At 63.0% G+C, this 15,707-nt stretch overlaps 2 protein-coding genes across 15 annotated transcripts in view; one reads left to right on the top strand and one right to left on the bottom strand.

Moving 5' to 3' along the window:
• ITPA (inosine triphosphatase) overlaps nt 1-2,409 on the top strand; it is an 11,284-nt gene extending 8,875 nt beyond the window's left edge. For 3 of the 9 annotated variants that reach the window (XM_081833124.1, XM_081833121.1, XM_081833123.1), the window contains 3 exons: nt 510-586; nt 1,422-1,518; nt 1,940-2,409. In XM_081833124.1, coding sequence (XP_081689250.1) covers nt 510-586; nt 1,422-1,518; nt 1,940-2,002 — 237 coding nt within the window. In that variant the 3' untranslated portion in view covers nt 2,003-2,409. The other 6 variants (XM_081833127.1, XM_081833122.1, XM_006732265.3 and 3 more) reach the window with 3 other exon arrangements.
• Nucleotides 2,410-3,943: 1,534 nt separating this feature from the next.
• SLC4A11 (solute carrier family 4 member 11) lies at nt 3,944-15,291 on the bottom strand. 6 transcript variants are annotated; one of them, XM_031026974.2, is made up of 20 exons: nt 14,671-15,291; nt 12,808-12,852; nt 10,470-10,622; nt 10,282-10,331; nt 9,752-9,983; nt 9,587-9,668; nt 9,280-9,403; nt 7,742-7,957; nt 7,562-7,655; nt 7,318-7,443; nt 7,121-7,234; nt 6,900-7,032; nt 6,531-6,604; nt 5,842-6,103; nt 5,659-5,765; nt 5,403-5,571; nt 5,137-5,310; nt 4,760-4,955; nt 4,507-4,676; nt 3,944-4,405 (listed from the first exon to the last, which is right to left on the bottom strand). In XM_031026974.2, the coding sequence occupies exons 2-20, from the start codon at nt 12,836-12,838 to the stop codon at nt 4,342-4,344; spliced, it is 2,571 nt and encodes an 856-aa protein (XP_030882834.1). In that variant the 5' UTR covers nt 12,839-12,852; nt 14,671-15,291; the 3' UTR covers nt 3,944-4,341. The 6 variants fall into 6 exon arrangements, with proteins under 6 accessions (XP_030882834.1, XP_006732327.1, XP_081689242.1 ...); XM_006732264.3 differs by lacking the exon at nt 14,671-15,291 and adding an exon at nt 14,412-14,636; XM_081833116.1 differs by lacking the exon at nt 14,671-15,291 and adding an exon at nt 14,222-14,240.
• Between the last annotated feature and the right edge of the window lie 416 nt (nt 15,292-15,707).

A 15,707-nucleotide genomic window follows, 5' to 3' on the forward strand; every position in this document is an offset into this window, starting at 1 on the left:
CGTGCGCAGGGAGAGTGTGTGTGCGCAGGGAGAGGTGTGTGTGTGCGCGCACAGGGAGATGTGTGTGTGCGTGCGCAGGGAGAGCTGTGTGTGTGCACGCGCAAGGAGAGTGTGCACGCGCGCAGGGAGAACGTGTGTTTGTGTGTGCGCAGGGAGAGTGTTGTGTGTGCGCGCAGGGAGAGCTGTGTTTGTGTGTGCGCAGGGAGAGCTGTTTGTGTGTGCGCAGGGAGAGCTGTGTGTGTGTGCGCAGGGAGAGCTGTGTGTGTGTGTGTGCGCACAGGGAGAGCTCTGTGTGTGTGTGTGTGTGCAGGGAGAGCGGTCCCACTGCATTTTATTTATGTATTCAGCAAACATGTGCAGGTACCACGGACTTCTTGAAACCATCTATTTTGAATACCTGGGGCTTAACCAAGTACATAAACTAGCCAGACTCAAACTGGCTACCCTCCTCCTAGGGCATTTCCTCTGTGCCCAGTGATACACCTGTTCCCCCCCCTTTCCCCTGGCAGGGCCAGATCGTGGCGCCCCGAGGCTGCCGAGACTTTGGCTGGGATCCCTGCTTTCAGCCTGATGGATATGAGCAGACGTAAGGAGCCCCGTTTTCTTCCGGGGCGGTGGGGTTGGGACAGCTGCGGTCCGAGTTGGCTCGGCGCCCCGCCCGAGCGCAGGCGTGCAGATTCGCGGGCCCGGCCGTAGGCTGCTGCTGCAACTGAAGGCGGTTCTGCTGGGGTGGACGCGAGGAATCCGCGTGGGCTGCTCTCCAGCGCAGGAGGCAGTCAGGCAGAGCTGGGAGTTCTGGGGCCTTGGGCTCCAGCTCCCCACAGAGCAGCTGTGTGACTCGAGTGCCTTCCCCTCCGCCCTTGGCTTGTCACATGTAAACCTGACCGTTTTGTGGGATGATCTGGCTTCCCTGTGTAGTTTGGAAAAATGTTAATACTTCCAGCACCGCACGAAACCACCCCAGTGCCAAGTGTCCTCATTACTTCCCCCTGACCCCTCGGCCCCCTTGTTTGCACTGGACATGTTGGCCATTATTGGAATCAAGTGTTCCAGGCTTGAGGGGCCCCTAGGGAGCGTGGCCTGAGGCCTCACAGTAGCCAGACAGGGCTGAGGACGACGTGAAGCAGCACCATCCAGGAACGCAAGACAGAGAAAGGCTCTGTTTCTCCACTGTTTGATCCAGTACGTGGCTATCCAGTAGGACTTAGGAACTGAACGTAGTTTTATTCAACTGCGGTTGATTTCAACGTACATGGCCACTCGTGGCTAGCGGCCACGTACTGGACAGCACAGGCCGGCGGCACCCAGGCGGACTGTGGTCCTCACCTCACTGGAGGCCTGACACGGAGGAGGGGCCACCGGCCGGCTGTCCCGCACCACCCCCGCAGTACACAAGAGGAGACTGTCGTGTTACTCGTCAGGTCCCACTGCTTCCTGTCAACAGATGACAAAGCTGATCAAACATGCAGCTCGTCCCCCTGTCTCTGGCTTCCCGTAACGACTTTTGGACACAATTGGGCAAGTCTAACATCCTTCCACATTCGTCAGTACGGGTTTCCACCTACAGGGGAATTTAAAACTCTTTTTTTTTTTTTAAAGATTTCATTTATTTATTTGACAGAGAGAGACACAGCGAGAGAGGGAACACAAGCAGGGGGAGTGGGAGAAGCAGACTCTCCCCCGAGCGGGGAGCCTGATGCGGGGCTCGATCCCAGGACCCTGGGATCATGACCTGAGCCGAAGGCAGACGCTTAACGACTGAGCCACCCAGGCGCCCCTCTCTGTTTTTTTTTTTTTTTTTAAATTAACTCTGGCTGCCAGGAGCTGGTGGCCCCACCACCCTTTCCTGGCGACTCCTTGAGCTTTGGGCTCCAGGACAGGTGAGGGAAGCGCACCCCCTGAATCCGGGCACCTCTGAACTGCTCTTGTCACCCCTCAGGTATGCAGAGATGCCCAAGGCGGAGAAGAACACCATTTCCCATCGCTTCCGGGCCTTGCTTGAGCTGCAGAAGTACTTCGGCGGCCTCGCTCCCCCGGTAGTTGGTGATTGCCCCGGCCGGGGAGCTGGGGAAGGCTAGCCTGCCACCTCCGCCATCAGACGGGCAGCCCTCCAAGTACTGCCGTATGGATCACCGCTTCCTGGGGCGGGGGGGTTGAGACAGCCTCACCAGCCCTGGAGGAGCAGCTGGCTCAGCTGGGAGAAACTTGGGGCCCTCGGGGATTCAGTGGGCCCTCCTACAGCCTCCTGGCCTGGGATCCTGAAAGGACCTGGGATGTGAAGCTGGCCGCAGCAGGCCCGAGGGTTCGGGAAGAACCCCACAAATCGCCCTCTACGTTTTTAAAGTGGTAGAAATAAAAATACTGGAAGGCACTTTCCTCCAGAATAAACTGGATATATCAGCTTTGAAACCTGCCCCAGGCAGTTGTGTGTTTCCTGAATCTCTTTGCGCAGGAGCAGGAAACCTCTGGGGGGGGGGTGGGGGGTGGGGGACGATGATGGGACAAGGGTAGCAGCCGAGGGTGTCCGCATGACCTTGCTCGCTGGAGTATCGCATCTTTCTTCTCATTCTTCAAGTTTCAGCTCGTGAGCTGACCTTTCCATGCCAGACACATGCTGCCCGCCCCCCACGGAGGGAGGCCACCACCCAGCTGCCTCCGTGGTGTTTGCTGGGTTGGGGGGTGGGCTCTATTGCAGTATGACAGAGCAGCCTGTGGGGCTCCGCTGGGTTGTTAACCCCCGGAAGGGCTGTCTGGCTGGGGCTCAGACGTGGGGTGCTGGGGGCTCGTCTGCTCCCCGCCTGGTGATTCTGGATACAGCCCTCCCTGGAGGGAACACCCAGGCCACTGGGGAGGGGGCCCCAAAGGATCACATGCCGCACGCATGGGGTGGGTACATGGAGCTTAGGGCCGGGCAGCCCTCTGTGCTTGCTATCAACTCTTAGAGTGATGTCCCAGGCCCAGAGGACACTGTCCCCCTTTGCTACCCATCCCTACCCACACCATGAACATGCTTGTCCCCACGCCCACCTACGAGGGAGCATCACCCTGGTCCTCCCCTCCCCCACCCATGCACCAGGGTACCCACCCCCCCACGCGGGCAGCCGGCCAGCCTTGGGAGGCTCAGTGTTGCCAGTTCCACGTGGACGATGCCAGCCCCCTTGGGGCGGCATTTGTCAGGTGACCTAGGGCATCGAGCATTCCTGCTGCCCCCTCACAGGTTTGCCTCTTCTATTGGAGTTGGAGTCCTGGTCTTTTTTTGTTGTTGGTTTGCAGGAATTCTTAGCGTATCTAGATGTGAGTCCTCTTCAGTTTAGAGGTAGCAGATGTCTTCTCTCATCTGCGCCCTTGGTCTCTGGTGTATGGGGGAAGCCAAAGTCCTGTAAGGTAGGTCATGGGGCCTCTGGCCAACCACCAAGTGACCAAGCCAGGAACACAGCCCCTTCTCCCTTCCATCGAACCAATCCCCACATCCTGGCCTCCAGGTCTTCCACTTCTGTTCAGCCCCACTATGCGTGCCTTGGTGCGGGGTGCAGCCCCCTGCCCCACCCCCACGTGTAGATTTGGTACCCACCCCACACAGGGCGTTCGTCACCACAGTGGCTCTGAGCTCCGTGAGCACAGGCCCGGGGCTGCCAGGCCCGCTCGTCTTTCCTCCACCAGCCGTGGCTCGGCACTGGCCCCAAGCCCTCTCCTCCGGGCCCTTGCACATGGTCTTCCCAGAACAACACCTCCCCTGCAAGCTTTCCTGGCAACCCCGCAGCGCCAGGGCCTCCTGGATCTTCCCCAGCCCCCTGTTGGGCCAACATCCACGGTGTGGGGCTGGAGGTGACGGCCTGTGGCACTCAACAAACCCTGGTCCTTTTTATTCCGCCTCCCCTTTACATCCGACTCCTATTCTCTGGTGGCCCTGAGGCTGGGGCAGGGCAGGGCAGGACAGCAGAGATGGAAGCGTAGAAACAGGAGTTTTATTCTCTAGGGTGCATACAGCAAGTTCCTTACACAATCAAGGAAATGGTTTCTCTTTCAGACATCTGACTCTTTTATCAAAAGAAAATTCGTCCTGCTTAGTCCTACTCTGGACAGGAGTTGCCCTGAGCAGTGTTACTGACCCAAGCGAAAGGCTAATGGGGACAGGGATGGGCACCTACCGTGGAACACCCACCCCCCTTCCTATGCCTAGATGCCCTAGGCCTGATGGGACAGCTGGGACGGGGTGCAGCACAGAGCCCCACCCCAGAGGACACCCATACCTCCCCCCCGCATGGCCGCAGAGTCAGCCTGGGCAGAGCCAGAGAGACGAGTGAAGGGGATATGGCCGGGGCCTGCACGTCAGGGCCCCAGTCAGTGCTCAGCATCCATGGCGTCCAAATACTTGGCTTCAATGATTCGGGGCAGCAGGTTGTAGCTGGGCGGAGGGAGAGCAGACCTCAAGGTGAGCACTGGGTCGGAGAGCAAGAGGCAGAGGGCACCCCCCACCCCCTGCCGCCCCGGCCCACCCGCCCGTACCGGATGGGGATCATGGCAATCATGATGAGGGGGAAGATCATCTTCATGTAGGGCAGGCTGCTCATGCCGAAGGCACATAAGAGCAGAAGCTGCAGGACCTGCAGGCCCGTGAAGTAGTGGATCTTCCTCTGCGGCACCCTCCGGACGTAGTGGGTGGGCGGGTACGAGGTCTGCGGGCGGCAGGGACCCGCTGTGGGCAGGCGTGGAGCCGTGACCCCCCCCACAGCCCTCACTCTCAGGGCCGGACACTCACCTGGTCCTTGAGCAGCAGGGCCACGCGCTCGAAGAGCTGGTTGCCGTCGATGGAGGTGAGCGCGATGTAGAGGAAGAGGCCGTAGAGCACGGGCTTGGGGATCCACTGCAGCGGGAAGGGTAGCAGCAGGAGGGAAAAGCCCACCAGGATGCTGGCGCCCAGCGTGGTCAGCCGCGTCTCTTTCACATTCACGATCCTGCGCGGTCCCAGGGCCCCGGCTCACCTCCGGCCCTGGTCCATGGGGCCGGGTCCCCCCTCGGCTCACATGGGGCTCCCCGGGCTCGCTCCCTGCCTGGGTCCCATGTGGCCCAGGCCCCCCCCCACCTCAGGGCCCACATGACTTGCCTCAGGTCTCAAGGGACCCCGCCCACACTCACGTCTCATAAATGTGCCCGTTCTCCACACGCTCCTCCACCAAAGCCAGGGCCCGCACGTGCAGCGGGGAGTGGGGGTAGGCAGCGTGGATCCAGGGCAGCCCAAACAGAGACAGCCCGCTGTTGATGATGGCGATGAGCAGGAGGTCCCAGTGGTAGGCAGTGCCCTTCACCAGCCTGCAGCAGACGGGGGCACGTGTGGCCGGATCCCCGAGGCCCCTTGCAGGATCGGGCGCACGCTCAGCCCTCCCCTGCCCAGCCCTGCGCACCTGTTCTCTGGGGCATTCGCCAAGGCAGCCACCAAGTTCTGCTCGATGAAGAAGAGCAAGGAGAGCAGGAAGCCCAGGCCCATGGCGCTGGCGATGGCCCCCAGGGACAGGGAGTGCATCTCGGCCACCTCAAAGAGGCTCTTGCTGGGGTTGTAGCGGAACTGGCTCACTGCAGCAGGTACAGGCCCCTGCTCCAGCCTGCGGCCCTCGAGGGGTGACCCCACCCCACCGCACCCCCTGCCAGACCCCAACTCACTCTTGATTTCCCGGAAGCCGTAGGAGGAGATGAGGGAGAAGGTGAGCACCGAGATGGGCAAGGCGCAGTCTGACAGGATCTCCCGCATGCAGGGGTGCAGGTAAGGGCTGGGGACACAGGTGGGTGTATCAGTGCGGCCTGGGGGCTTGTGCCTCCTTCCCCTCGCCCGTAGGCCGCCCTCACCTCTTCTTGAACTGGTAGAGGGTGTAGCTCAGCCACAGCGTGCCCAGCATGATGAGGAGGCTGAGCACGGCGGTCTCCCGGCCCGGGTGCTCGGCGTGGTGGCTCGTGGAGGTCAGCTGGGGCGGGCGGGTCAGGAGGCTGGTGTTGAGGGCCGTGTGGAGGCTGGTGTTGAGGCTGGTGCCGAGGCCCAGCAGGCTCACCAGGGAAGTGCTGTCTGTATAATAGTTCCCGAAGTCGTGGTCATAGTAGTACTTCTGGAAGACTGTGGATACAGGCCAGCAGGCCTCAGCCATCCGAGCTCGGGGAGGCTGAGGCCCAGCTCCCTCCTGGATGCGGGGGAGAGGGGGCCCCCGAGGGGAGAAAGGGCTTCTGGGGGGGGACAGGGAAGGGAGAGGGCCGCCTTTCTTTGTCAGCCAGGAGGGCCCCCACTGACCTGCTTGTCCACCCACCGCCCCGATCTCTGACAGTGCCTCACACCTGGCCCCGTGCCTCTGATCCTGCCTGGGTCAGCCCTGTCACCCTCCAGCACATGGCACTGCTGCTCTCTGCCGGTCACAGCTCCCGAGAGCACCCTGGACCGTGGAAGGAGCCTTAGCTTGCATGCTGCTTGGCGGCCCTGGCCACAGCCCATAGTCCCCCAGCTCAGCTCAGTTTCCCCTGCAGCAGGCAGCCACCGGCTAGACACTCACTTTTGACCATGCCCTTGACAGCATCCAGCATGAAGGTGATGGAAATGAAGAGGGCAATGATCTCTTCTGTCGACCTGCCGGGGGGGCGGGAGGGGTGTCATGCCTCATCAAATGGGGGTGAACCGTCAGGGGGCTGGGCAGCGGGGGTGGGGGGGGAGGCTTCCCTGAGCCTCTGCACAGCCCCCAACCTCCTCCTGCCATGAAGCCCAGGGTCCCACGCTTCTCTCTTGGGGCAGTGATACGGTGGGGGCACCGCAGCCACTTTGGGGTTACAGGGCCTCGGAGGCCGGCATGGAGGCTGACCCAGATCCCTGGCCTTGGTCTCCCTCCTGCTTGAGGGTCCCAGCAGCTTGGGGAAGGCCCTGTCACCTCTTGAAGAGACGCATGACCAGACTGAGGTTGAAGAGGGCATAAAGCGCGAGAAAGAAACTGTTCCACAGGCCCGTCCATGCGTAGAAGGTGTTGAAGTCCAGATCGTAGTCACCACAGATGCCACAGATTACTGCAGGCAGCAGGACGAGGGGGCTGGTCAGGGCTGGGCTGGGGCCGGGGACCACGGGAGCCACCCCCCGCCGCCAGGGCCACGGCACCTTGGATGTAGAGGGCCAGGGGCGCGGTGGTCAGCAGCACCACGAGCGGCTGCCCCGAGAAGAGAGCGTACAGGAGGCCTCCGATGCTCTGCCCCGCCATGGTCTTCTGCACATCTGAGGAGGTGGGGGGGGGTCAGGGGGTGCCGCAGCCCTGGGCCTCCCGCCCCGCCCCCACCAGCCTCCCGCCCCCGCCTCACCGATGGCCCCGTTCGTGTTCTCATCGTTGAGGGACCCAAAAGCGATGGTGGGCAGGAGGCAGGTGAAGTAGAGGAACAGGGTGGTGGTGATGTATTTGCCCACAGCCTTGTTTTTCCCGATAATGCCTAGCGATGGGACAGGACAGGAAGTTTGCTGGGGATGCAGGACAGGCCCATGTGTTGTCCTGGGACCGAAGCCACAGGCTGAGCTCCGGCGGGGGTGGGGGACCATAGGGCCACGTACCGTCTGTGAAGTCCAGTGGGTACACGGGAAACCTGCGGGCAATGTCCTCCCGGATGCCCTTCCCCACAGGGAGAAAGTCCTTGTGCTTCAGGGGCTGGGGAAGGGGACAGATGTCTGTCAGCTCTGCGGCCCATGGGCCATGTGTCACCGCAGCCGCCCAGGCCTGCCTCCCCGCCGTACCTGTGCGGGTCTGTGTCTGCAGATGGAGTTCATGTTGTAGCCCTTGGCGCCGAGGGCTGGGCACTGGCTCACCATGGTGAGCAGCTGTCTCTGATGCACCAGGGCCTCCTTGAATTCCTCCTCCGTGCGGGTGTTCAGGAGCTTCTGGCGGAAGGTGATGTCCAAGAACATGGTGGCGAACGTGCGCCCCACCTCCGCGGCAGTCTTGGTGCTTTTCTGGGGGCAGAAGAAATCACACCTGCAGTTCCTGGAGAGTTGGGGGATCCCCCGCCCTGCCCATCACCGATAGTCCCAGGCACAGGGCAGGTGCCCCCCACTGTGAAGTGGCAGCAAGTTTTGTCCCCCAAAGGTCAAGCATTAGTGGAGTCGGCCAGGATTCCCGCCAGGTCAGCAGATCACCAGAACCACCATCAAGTCTCCGAATCTCCTTAATAAACTCATGAGTTCTTATAAACTGAGGTACTGGTATTGTCCCAAGGAACACAAACCTGCATCATCGTGGATAATGAGATCACAATGATGGACACAAATCTTCCCCAGCTCCGCTTCCCTAGCTGTATTCCCAACCGTCTGCCGGTTTATTTGATTTTCTGAGGGGCTCCAGGCCTGTCAAGCCTTCTCCCTCTTGCCTGACCAAAGTCAACTCTGTCCATGAACTCCGGGCCCAGCCTCCCCCACGGCAACCCGTTTGTGCTGCCCAGAGCCGTCGTCCCAGGCCCGTCCCGCCCACGCTTTGCTTTCCTGTTCGCTCTAGAACAGGCTCGCTCTCCAGAGGAGGAGCCAGGTGTTGGGCTGGTTGGCGCCTGTCACCAGGCAGGAGTCCAGCCACTCGGCCCTTGGGATGCTGCCCCTTCCACGGCTCTGGCCGCCTCACCAGCTGTCACTCCCTCTGCCCGACACGCAGCCCACTTCCACTCTCCCCAGCGCTGTAACCTCCCCAGGAGGGACATTCCCCTCAGAGCCTGCTTTGCCTAAGGGGGCAGAATCGTCAAGAAGCTAGTGGAAGTTTAAGCATGAAGGCCTTTCTCAGGCCTGGGGAGGGGCCTTCGCCATTTTCTATTTATGATTTTGAAATCCGTTTCCTTCGAAGAAGACTCCCCAGACCATATTAGTTAGCTTCAGCCCCCACACGGGCAAGATGTGCCCCTGACCAGGGGGTACATGGCCCAGGCAGAATTGGGGATCCCCGGCCAGCAAATCATAGAGCCAGCCACCTGCAAGAAGGATCGGGGTTGGGGTAGACCGATGAAAAGCCCCCACGTTGGAATAATACTAATTTTAACAAGTATCTCTTTTCAGCCAAGAAGGAAATACCACTTTTTGGGCAACCTCGGGGGAAATTAGGGCTTGATGAGGACCTAGCAAGGATGCTTCAGGGAGACGCGGGGGGCAGATCTGAAGGACAGCGTGAGCACGAGGCCCTCGGGCCCGGACTGTGGGATCCCCCAGCACATGGAGCAGATGCTCCCAGGGAGAGGGCCAAGTAACCTGGGACCTTCCTTCTCAGGAAACGGAGCCACCCCCAGACCCGTACTCACCATCTTGGGCGGGGCCAGCACCAGGATGACGAACCGCACCTCACACGAATTCTCCCCCCAGTTCTGCGGGCGAACCAGACGGCTGATGCACACGTGTCGCTTCAGCAGGGCCTTGGAAGTGCAGCTGCCAGGGGCGGGGAGGGCACACGGCGCACGGTTGCCACCCTGGGAGCTGGGCTCCCCCTCCCCCGGAACCCCTGACTTTGACCCCCCAGTGACCTCTGATGGGAGTGCTCACACCTTCCACCCCCAAACTGCGTGGGCCAGCTGTCACTGGGGAGGCCAATGTGGCGGCCTGGCAACTCACATGATGCAGATCCAGGACTGCTGGTATTGCACCCCCGTGACCGTGGCAGTGACCCCTTGGATGGTATCTGACAGCAGGTGGGCTGAGGGCAGAGCGAAGGAGGTCAGAGGGCCCGCCAGCCCACCTCCCTGAGCTCCCGCGCTCCACTGGGGAGCCGGGCCCCACCTTTCCCCTCCGTGGGGGCCCCGGCATCGGTGAAGAGCATGGCCATGAACAGGTCCAAGTTGCAGTCAGGCTCAGTGTTGTGGGGGTCGTGGGCTAAGCGGCACAGCATGGCACGCAGCACGTCATCCAGCGAGGTAGCTGTCTCGTTCAGGATGATGCTGGCCCGGGCCAGGAAGCCATCTAGGTCCCGGTGTGCCCGGATCTCTTCCTCAAAGTTCTTTAGCTTCAGGTACTGTGGGGACCGCACACACAGAAGCACACAGGCCCGTGAGGGAGATCCGCGGTCACGGCCTGGGACCCTCCTCCGTGGTGCCCCCCGGCTGCTCCGGCCCCTGCCCACCAGGACCAGCACCCCTTCCGAGAGGGACGGCCCAGCCTGGCTGGCCCCCACGGCCGGGTCGAGGGCTAGCGGGAGATGTCTGTGCGGTGTGAGAGGGAGCGGTGTGAGCTACCCCAGGCAAGCAGCCACCTCCACCCCCAGTGGGTGGTCCAGGAGCAAAGGTGTCCTGTCCCGCCGACGGGCCACTCACCTTGCGGGAGGTGTGTAGGAGCCCACAGCCGCCAGGCGATTCACTCTCGGCTAGGGAAAAGTGGGAGGGCTCAGGGGGCCGCCCCACCTCGTTGGGACTCTCTTGGTGGCGTGGGGCCGTGTCTGCCCAGCCCCCAGTCCCCTGCCCGCCCCCCCCACCCCAGCCTGTCCCTGCTACAACCCCCATACCAGCCTGGGTGGGCTGCACCTCGAGGTTGACGTTGACAAAAAAACGGATGCTCTCGCCAGACACAATGGAGGAGTTGACCGTGTCGAAGGCCTCATCCCCCAGGCTCTCCTCACGGGTTTCAGAGGCATCATCCATTTCACACTTGAGGTAGCCTAGAGACCCAACCACCACCGAGAGAGACCCCCCCCAAAGAGGACCCGGTCGTCAGTGCTACACACCAGAGGGAGGGACTCCAAGCCCAAGGAGCAGGGGCGCCCCTGGGCTGTCCCCCTTGGTGCACTCTCAGTGAGTGGTGAGGGAGGCCTCTTGTAGGCCAGGAAGGAAGCCTCAGGCCCAGGTGGGCCGAATGTCTAGTCCCAGCCCAGCCCCAATCAGAGTATGGCAGCCAGCTGGCAGCCCCCACCCAACGGCTTTCTCCAACATTCTTCAGCTGCAGGAACCAGGGCCCTGCACTGTTCCGACCCATGTGTATCCTCTCAGCTACAGAAAAATATGGTCATTCCACAACTCTGGGCCCGGTAGGTGGTGCAATGATGAGTTAAGACTGGCCTCTGCCCTCCCCGAGCCCCCAAATTACAGGACCCAGACCTGCCGGGCTCCCTGGCTGGGACCCAAGGGAAGCCAGAACTACTGTGGTGTCCAGGACCCTCCCCACCTTACTGGCACAGGGTTTTAGAGTGCTTCCTTTCTGGGAGGGCATGTGGGGTGAAGCATCAAGGCTGACAGACTCGGTCCAGACAGCAGACAAGGCCCAGGAAGTAAGGGAGCCAGACATACAGTCAGGGACAGAGAGGGGGTACCCAATGGCAGGCAGGAGGAGTGTCGTGGCACCTTGGGACTCCCTCTCAGAGCGGAGCCTTTCTCTGGGTGGGCCTTAGTTCCTCCATCGGCTCCCAGCCCCAGCGCCCCTCCTCTAGAGGAAGCCTTCCTGGTGACATGCAAATGTTCCACCCTTGCTTGGGCTCCTCGCGAGCTCTGGGATGGCAGTTTGGGCCAGGCCTGCTACCCTCGTCCTGACCCCCGGTTCCGCCAGGCCCGGTCCCACTCCCGACCTCTGATGGGCCATCCTCAGGCCAGCAGGCCAACACCCCAGGCAAGCCAGCGCTGTGCTCCAAGCAGAGGGCCTCCCTCCCCAGAGGGCCTTCTTCCAGGCTCCACAGAAGCTTCCTCTTGCGGCTGGTCCTCCTAGGGCCCTGCCGGCACCCCTTTCTGACTGTCCTGTGGGTCCCTATGGTTCACCACCTGGGAGTGCCCCCAGGAAAGGGGCTCCTGGAGCCCAGACCCCCAAGGATGCCTGACAAACACCTGTGCAGGGCCGGGGACAGGTCAGCAGCACGCCTAAACCTGCCAGCCAGTGACTCACCCTGACTCACTTCCACTCTAGCCCGCCACTTTCCTCTGCACACCCCAGGCCCCATTCCCCCAGTGTGCTGTGCTCAGCCTGGGCCCTTTCAGGCAGGAGGTGCTGGGTCTGCACTGCACTCAGAGCCCCGAATCAAAAGATGTCCTTCCCATTTTTGTCATGGAGCTCATGTCCACGAAAAACCCCTTCCTCCCTAGTCCCCACCTGCCCTAGCCTCCCTTCCGTCACCCCCACCAGCACCCATTATTCCTGGGCACTGCCCTTCACACTGCCCCCTTCTCCCCTACTCTGGGCTCTACCTAGGACCTGCCCAGCTAATGCGACCAGGTCCCTGCAATGCTCCTAGGAGGCCATGTCCCCACGTCCATCCTGTAAGCCCAACCACACACCTAACCCACCTGCCAACAGCCTGGCCCCCGCAGTCACCAGGCCCTGGGGGCCCTGGGTCAGAGCCTATCACCACTCTGTCCAAGCACCATCCCACTGAACACCCCTCAGATGGTCAGGCCAGGCCCCAGGTCTGGGCACAGGAGATCCCCGAGACACAGAGAGGGGGAGAGCTGGTCTGGAGCAAGCAGGAGAGCTGAAGCGGGGAAAGGTCCGGTTACATGGCTTTCGAGGGACAATGGCAGCCCCCTCCCTCGCTGGGCTGGGCAGGGACTGAGGGATGTGGGCATATACGACATGGCCTAAAGGCTGGCCCAGTAACCAGAGCATTCTAACGCAAACCAAGGCAGGTCACCAGATGGTCCACAGAGCCCAGGAGAGGGAACTGCCTGCCCTCACAGGACCACGGGAGCGACCTGTCCGTGTCCGCCCCTGACCATACCACCACCTCCTGGACGGGAAGCTCTAAAGGCATCCCAGCACCAGCAGAGGCCCCCAGATGGGCGGTCAATGCCATGGGTACTCAGCTGGAGGGACCAGGACCAGGTCCCCTAGAGACTTTTGACCAACCAGAGGTACTCACTCACCTGCATCCTCAAGGTACCCGTTCTGCGACATGTTAGAGGAGTACTCTGTAAGGAAAGCCCAAGAATTGTTACCAGCTCCACCAACCAGCCCCGGACAGTCTCCTGTGCCCAGCTGCTCCCCACCCGACACCCACCATGCTGACGCCTTCTTACCCTTCCCAGGTACCCAATACAGGCCAACCTGGGGGGAATAGGAGCAGGGGCGCACTAGGCAGGGGCCCCCTACGGAGCCAGAGGAAGCCGAGCCTGTCACTCTTCAGCCAATCTGCTAGGGTCTGCCCAAGTGGGAAAGGGCCAAGCGGGGTGGGGGGGGAGACGTTCCCAGCACCGTTTCCTCCAGGAGTTATTAACAGTACCCGTGCAGTACCGTGGACTGTGTTATTCAGCACCGGCCGCCAGGGCTGGAGGGAGGGGGCCCGTCCCTCCACCCTCCATGTAGTGGCCGGCCTCCCTGGCCTCCCTCTTTCGCTGTTTCGTTGCCAAGCCCAGCACCTGGGCTGGGGGCCTCCTGCCCGCACATAGCGCCTCTCACTCTCACATCGGTCCCTGGGGCCATCAACACCCATCACATGTGCAGTCGCCCCCAACCGCACGCGCCCGGGGTCACAGGGGGCCGACTTGGCAACCGCCTCCTCCCCTCGGTGCCACCCGCGTCCCGGGCCTCCTGGGAGGCGGAGCCGTTGGTCCTCCCGGGAGAAGGCGAGGGGGGCGGGGAGGGGTTGGGGAGCGGGGAGCGCCGGGCGCGCTCACCGGGCCGGGCCCCGGATCGTCCCGACTGTTTGTGCCGCTCCGTGCGAGGAAGGAAGCGACAGGAGGGGCCGCGTGCACGAGAGGAAAGCGCCTCCAGACTCGGAGACCCTGGGGGTCGGGGGGCAGGATGCGGACGGACGCGCGGGACGGGAGCCCGGGCTGCATCCAGAGGGGAGGAGCGGGGGCGGTAAAGCTAGCATCCGAGGCTGCAGGGATGGACAGAGGACGAGGGTGACGAGGGTCCGGAAGGGTGGGGGTGGTGCACACCTTACTCTCATCCCGGGCGCCCCACGTCCAGGTAAATAAATGGCCGTACAAACCCCAGGCTGGCCCTCAGGCGTCAGGGCCGCGAGGTAAAGGCTGCTGCGGCCTCGCAGGGGGCAGTCGGAGGCCCCCGGATCCCTAAGAGTGGGCAGGCTTCTCCGCAGCGCGGGGACGAGAAGGTGTCCCGGCAGAACATAGCATGAGGCGGCAGCGTACCCGTGCTAAGGACCCCACAGCTCCGTCCCAACCACTTCCACGCCCCACTCCTCCACTGGCTACCGCATTTCAAGTCGGCGAGAGGGCATTAAATCGAGCACGCAGTGTCCACGAGGCTCCCTGGGCCTCCCGCCACCACCCTCGTACTCCCCCGGCCTTCCCTCCCTCTCCGCCGAACTCACACCTGACCCCAGGCCTGGGAAGCTTCCACGACCCCCTCGCCCACCGTGGCCTGGGGCCTCTGCAGGCCGGCGGCAGCCGCGTTCTCCCCGGTGCTCCGACGGCTCCGCGACCCCGCCTAGCACCCCTTCGCTGCGGAGAACGGACGGCCCTCCCGCCGCGTCCCCGCCGCGCCTGCCGACTTAGGCACCCACCGCATGGCTGGAGATGGAACATGCGCCGGGTGGCCGCAGCCATGGCCCCGGCGATCGGCCGCCAGACGGCTGCACAGACGCGCGCACAGCCGGGCTCCTCACCCCCAGATCTCCGGGACCCCGAGCTTGGCGATTGGGGCGGGCCAGCGGCCGGAGCCGGCGACACACCCCCGCGCCGCGCCTGGGTCCTAATGCCGCTCGACGCCCCGCCCCGGTGCCGCCCTGGGCGGGGTCCCGTCCGCCCGCCCGGCGCCCTCACCCGCGCTCCTGTCGGTCCCGAGCAGGCTGCTCCCGGGAGCCCGGGGCGACTCCGCCAGAACGTGTAGGTCGGGCTCCTACGAGCCCGCGTGCCCGCCCAGGCGTCGCCGGATTAGGGGCTGGGCGGGGCTGGGAAGAAGCTCGACGGGCCCAAGGACCCACGAAGTTGTGCCTCTGCGGCGGGTAGCCGGAGGACTCGCCGGGCGTCAGCTTTATGCGCGCTGCAGGCCCCCCGCCCTCGGCTCGGCAGGGGGCCTCGGCCAGGCCCAGCCTGCCAGCTGCCCCGCCCCCTCCATTCATCCCAGTCGCTCGAGTGGTAAACTCTTCTTCTCCTCCTCCAGGAAGCACGCCCCGACTAACTAGATGGGCCGGCGCGCGTTCCCTGGGCTACGCCCTAGTGCGCGGAGCCGGCGGCGCTCCCGGCTCGGCGGCGTCGGGTTTGCTCGCTGTGCGCCTCGAGGTTTCTCTTCTGGCCTCCGTGCGCCCCCGGCCTTCTCTTGGGTCAAGGTCTTGGCTCGCGGCTTCTTTCCTTCCCAAGGTAGCCCTGCCGCCCGGTTTTCCTTCCCGAACAGGGGGGAGCCCGACCCGGGGACGTGCATTCGCCAGCGCCTGGTCTTCTGCGAATCGAGAGAGAGAGAGAGAGAGAGAGAGAGAGAGAAAGAGAGAAAGAGAGAGTGTGTGTGTGTGTGTGCGCGCGCGCGCGTTTAGTGTAGGGAGGCGGTGTTGCGCGCAGGCAGGCCCGCGTCCACTACGACCGGTCAGGCAAATCCAGCCCATGCGATGAACCCCTGGCCTGACCCTCGGTGTCTTCTCAGCAAACGATTCCACGGCCCTTGAGCCCCAGTTGGACTCAGGAACTCTCCCCACCAGTGTTAACCCCCACCCCTCCACACTCTGGCTGCCAGCCCGAAGACTAGCAGCGATCCCCCCCCAACCTCCTGCTGGGAAGGAGTCCTCAGCCACTGTCCCCCAGGCCTGGAAGAGGGCGGGCTGGGCAAGCAGAGGGCGAGCCCACCTCCGCGGAGGCGGTTGCTCTGC

This window comes from Leptonychotes weddellii, chromosome 10 (genome assembly GCF_054177405.1).
Source record: "Leptonychotes weddellii isolate Sample4059 chromosome 10, ASM5417740v2, whole genome shotgun sequence".
Taxonomy (NCBI): Eukaryota; Metazoa; Chordata; class Mammalia; order Carnivora; family Phocidae; genus Leptonychotes; species Leptonychotes weddellii.

What these genes read in the sequence shown, in the direction of transcription:
- SLC4A11 (XM_006732264.3), bottom strand. Translation starts at nt 14,454, where the DNA reads ATGGCTGCGGCCACCCGGCGCATGTTCCATCTCCAGCCATGCG. An exon ending in CCCACTGGACTTCACAGACG is followed by an intron (nt 7,444 to 7,561) that starts GTACGTGGCCCT and finishes TCCCATCGCTAG; the next exon opens with GCATTATCGGGAAAAACAAG. An exon ending in AACGGGCACATTTATGAGAC is followed by an intron (nt 4,956 to 5,136) that starts GTGAGTGTGGGC and finishes GGGACCGCGCAG; the next exon opens with GATCGTGAATGTGAAAGAGA.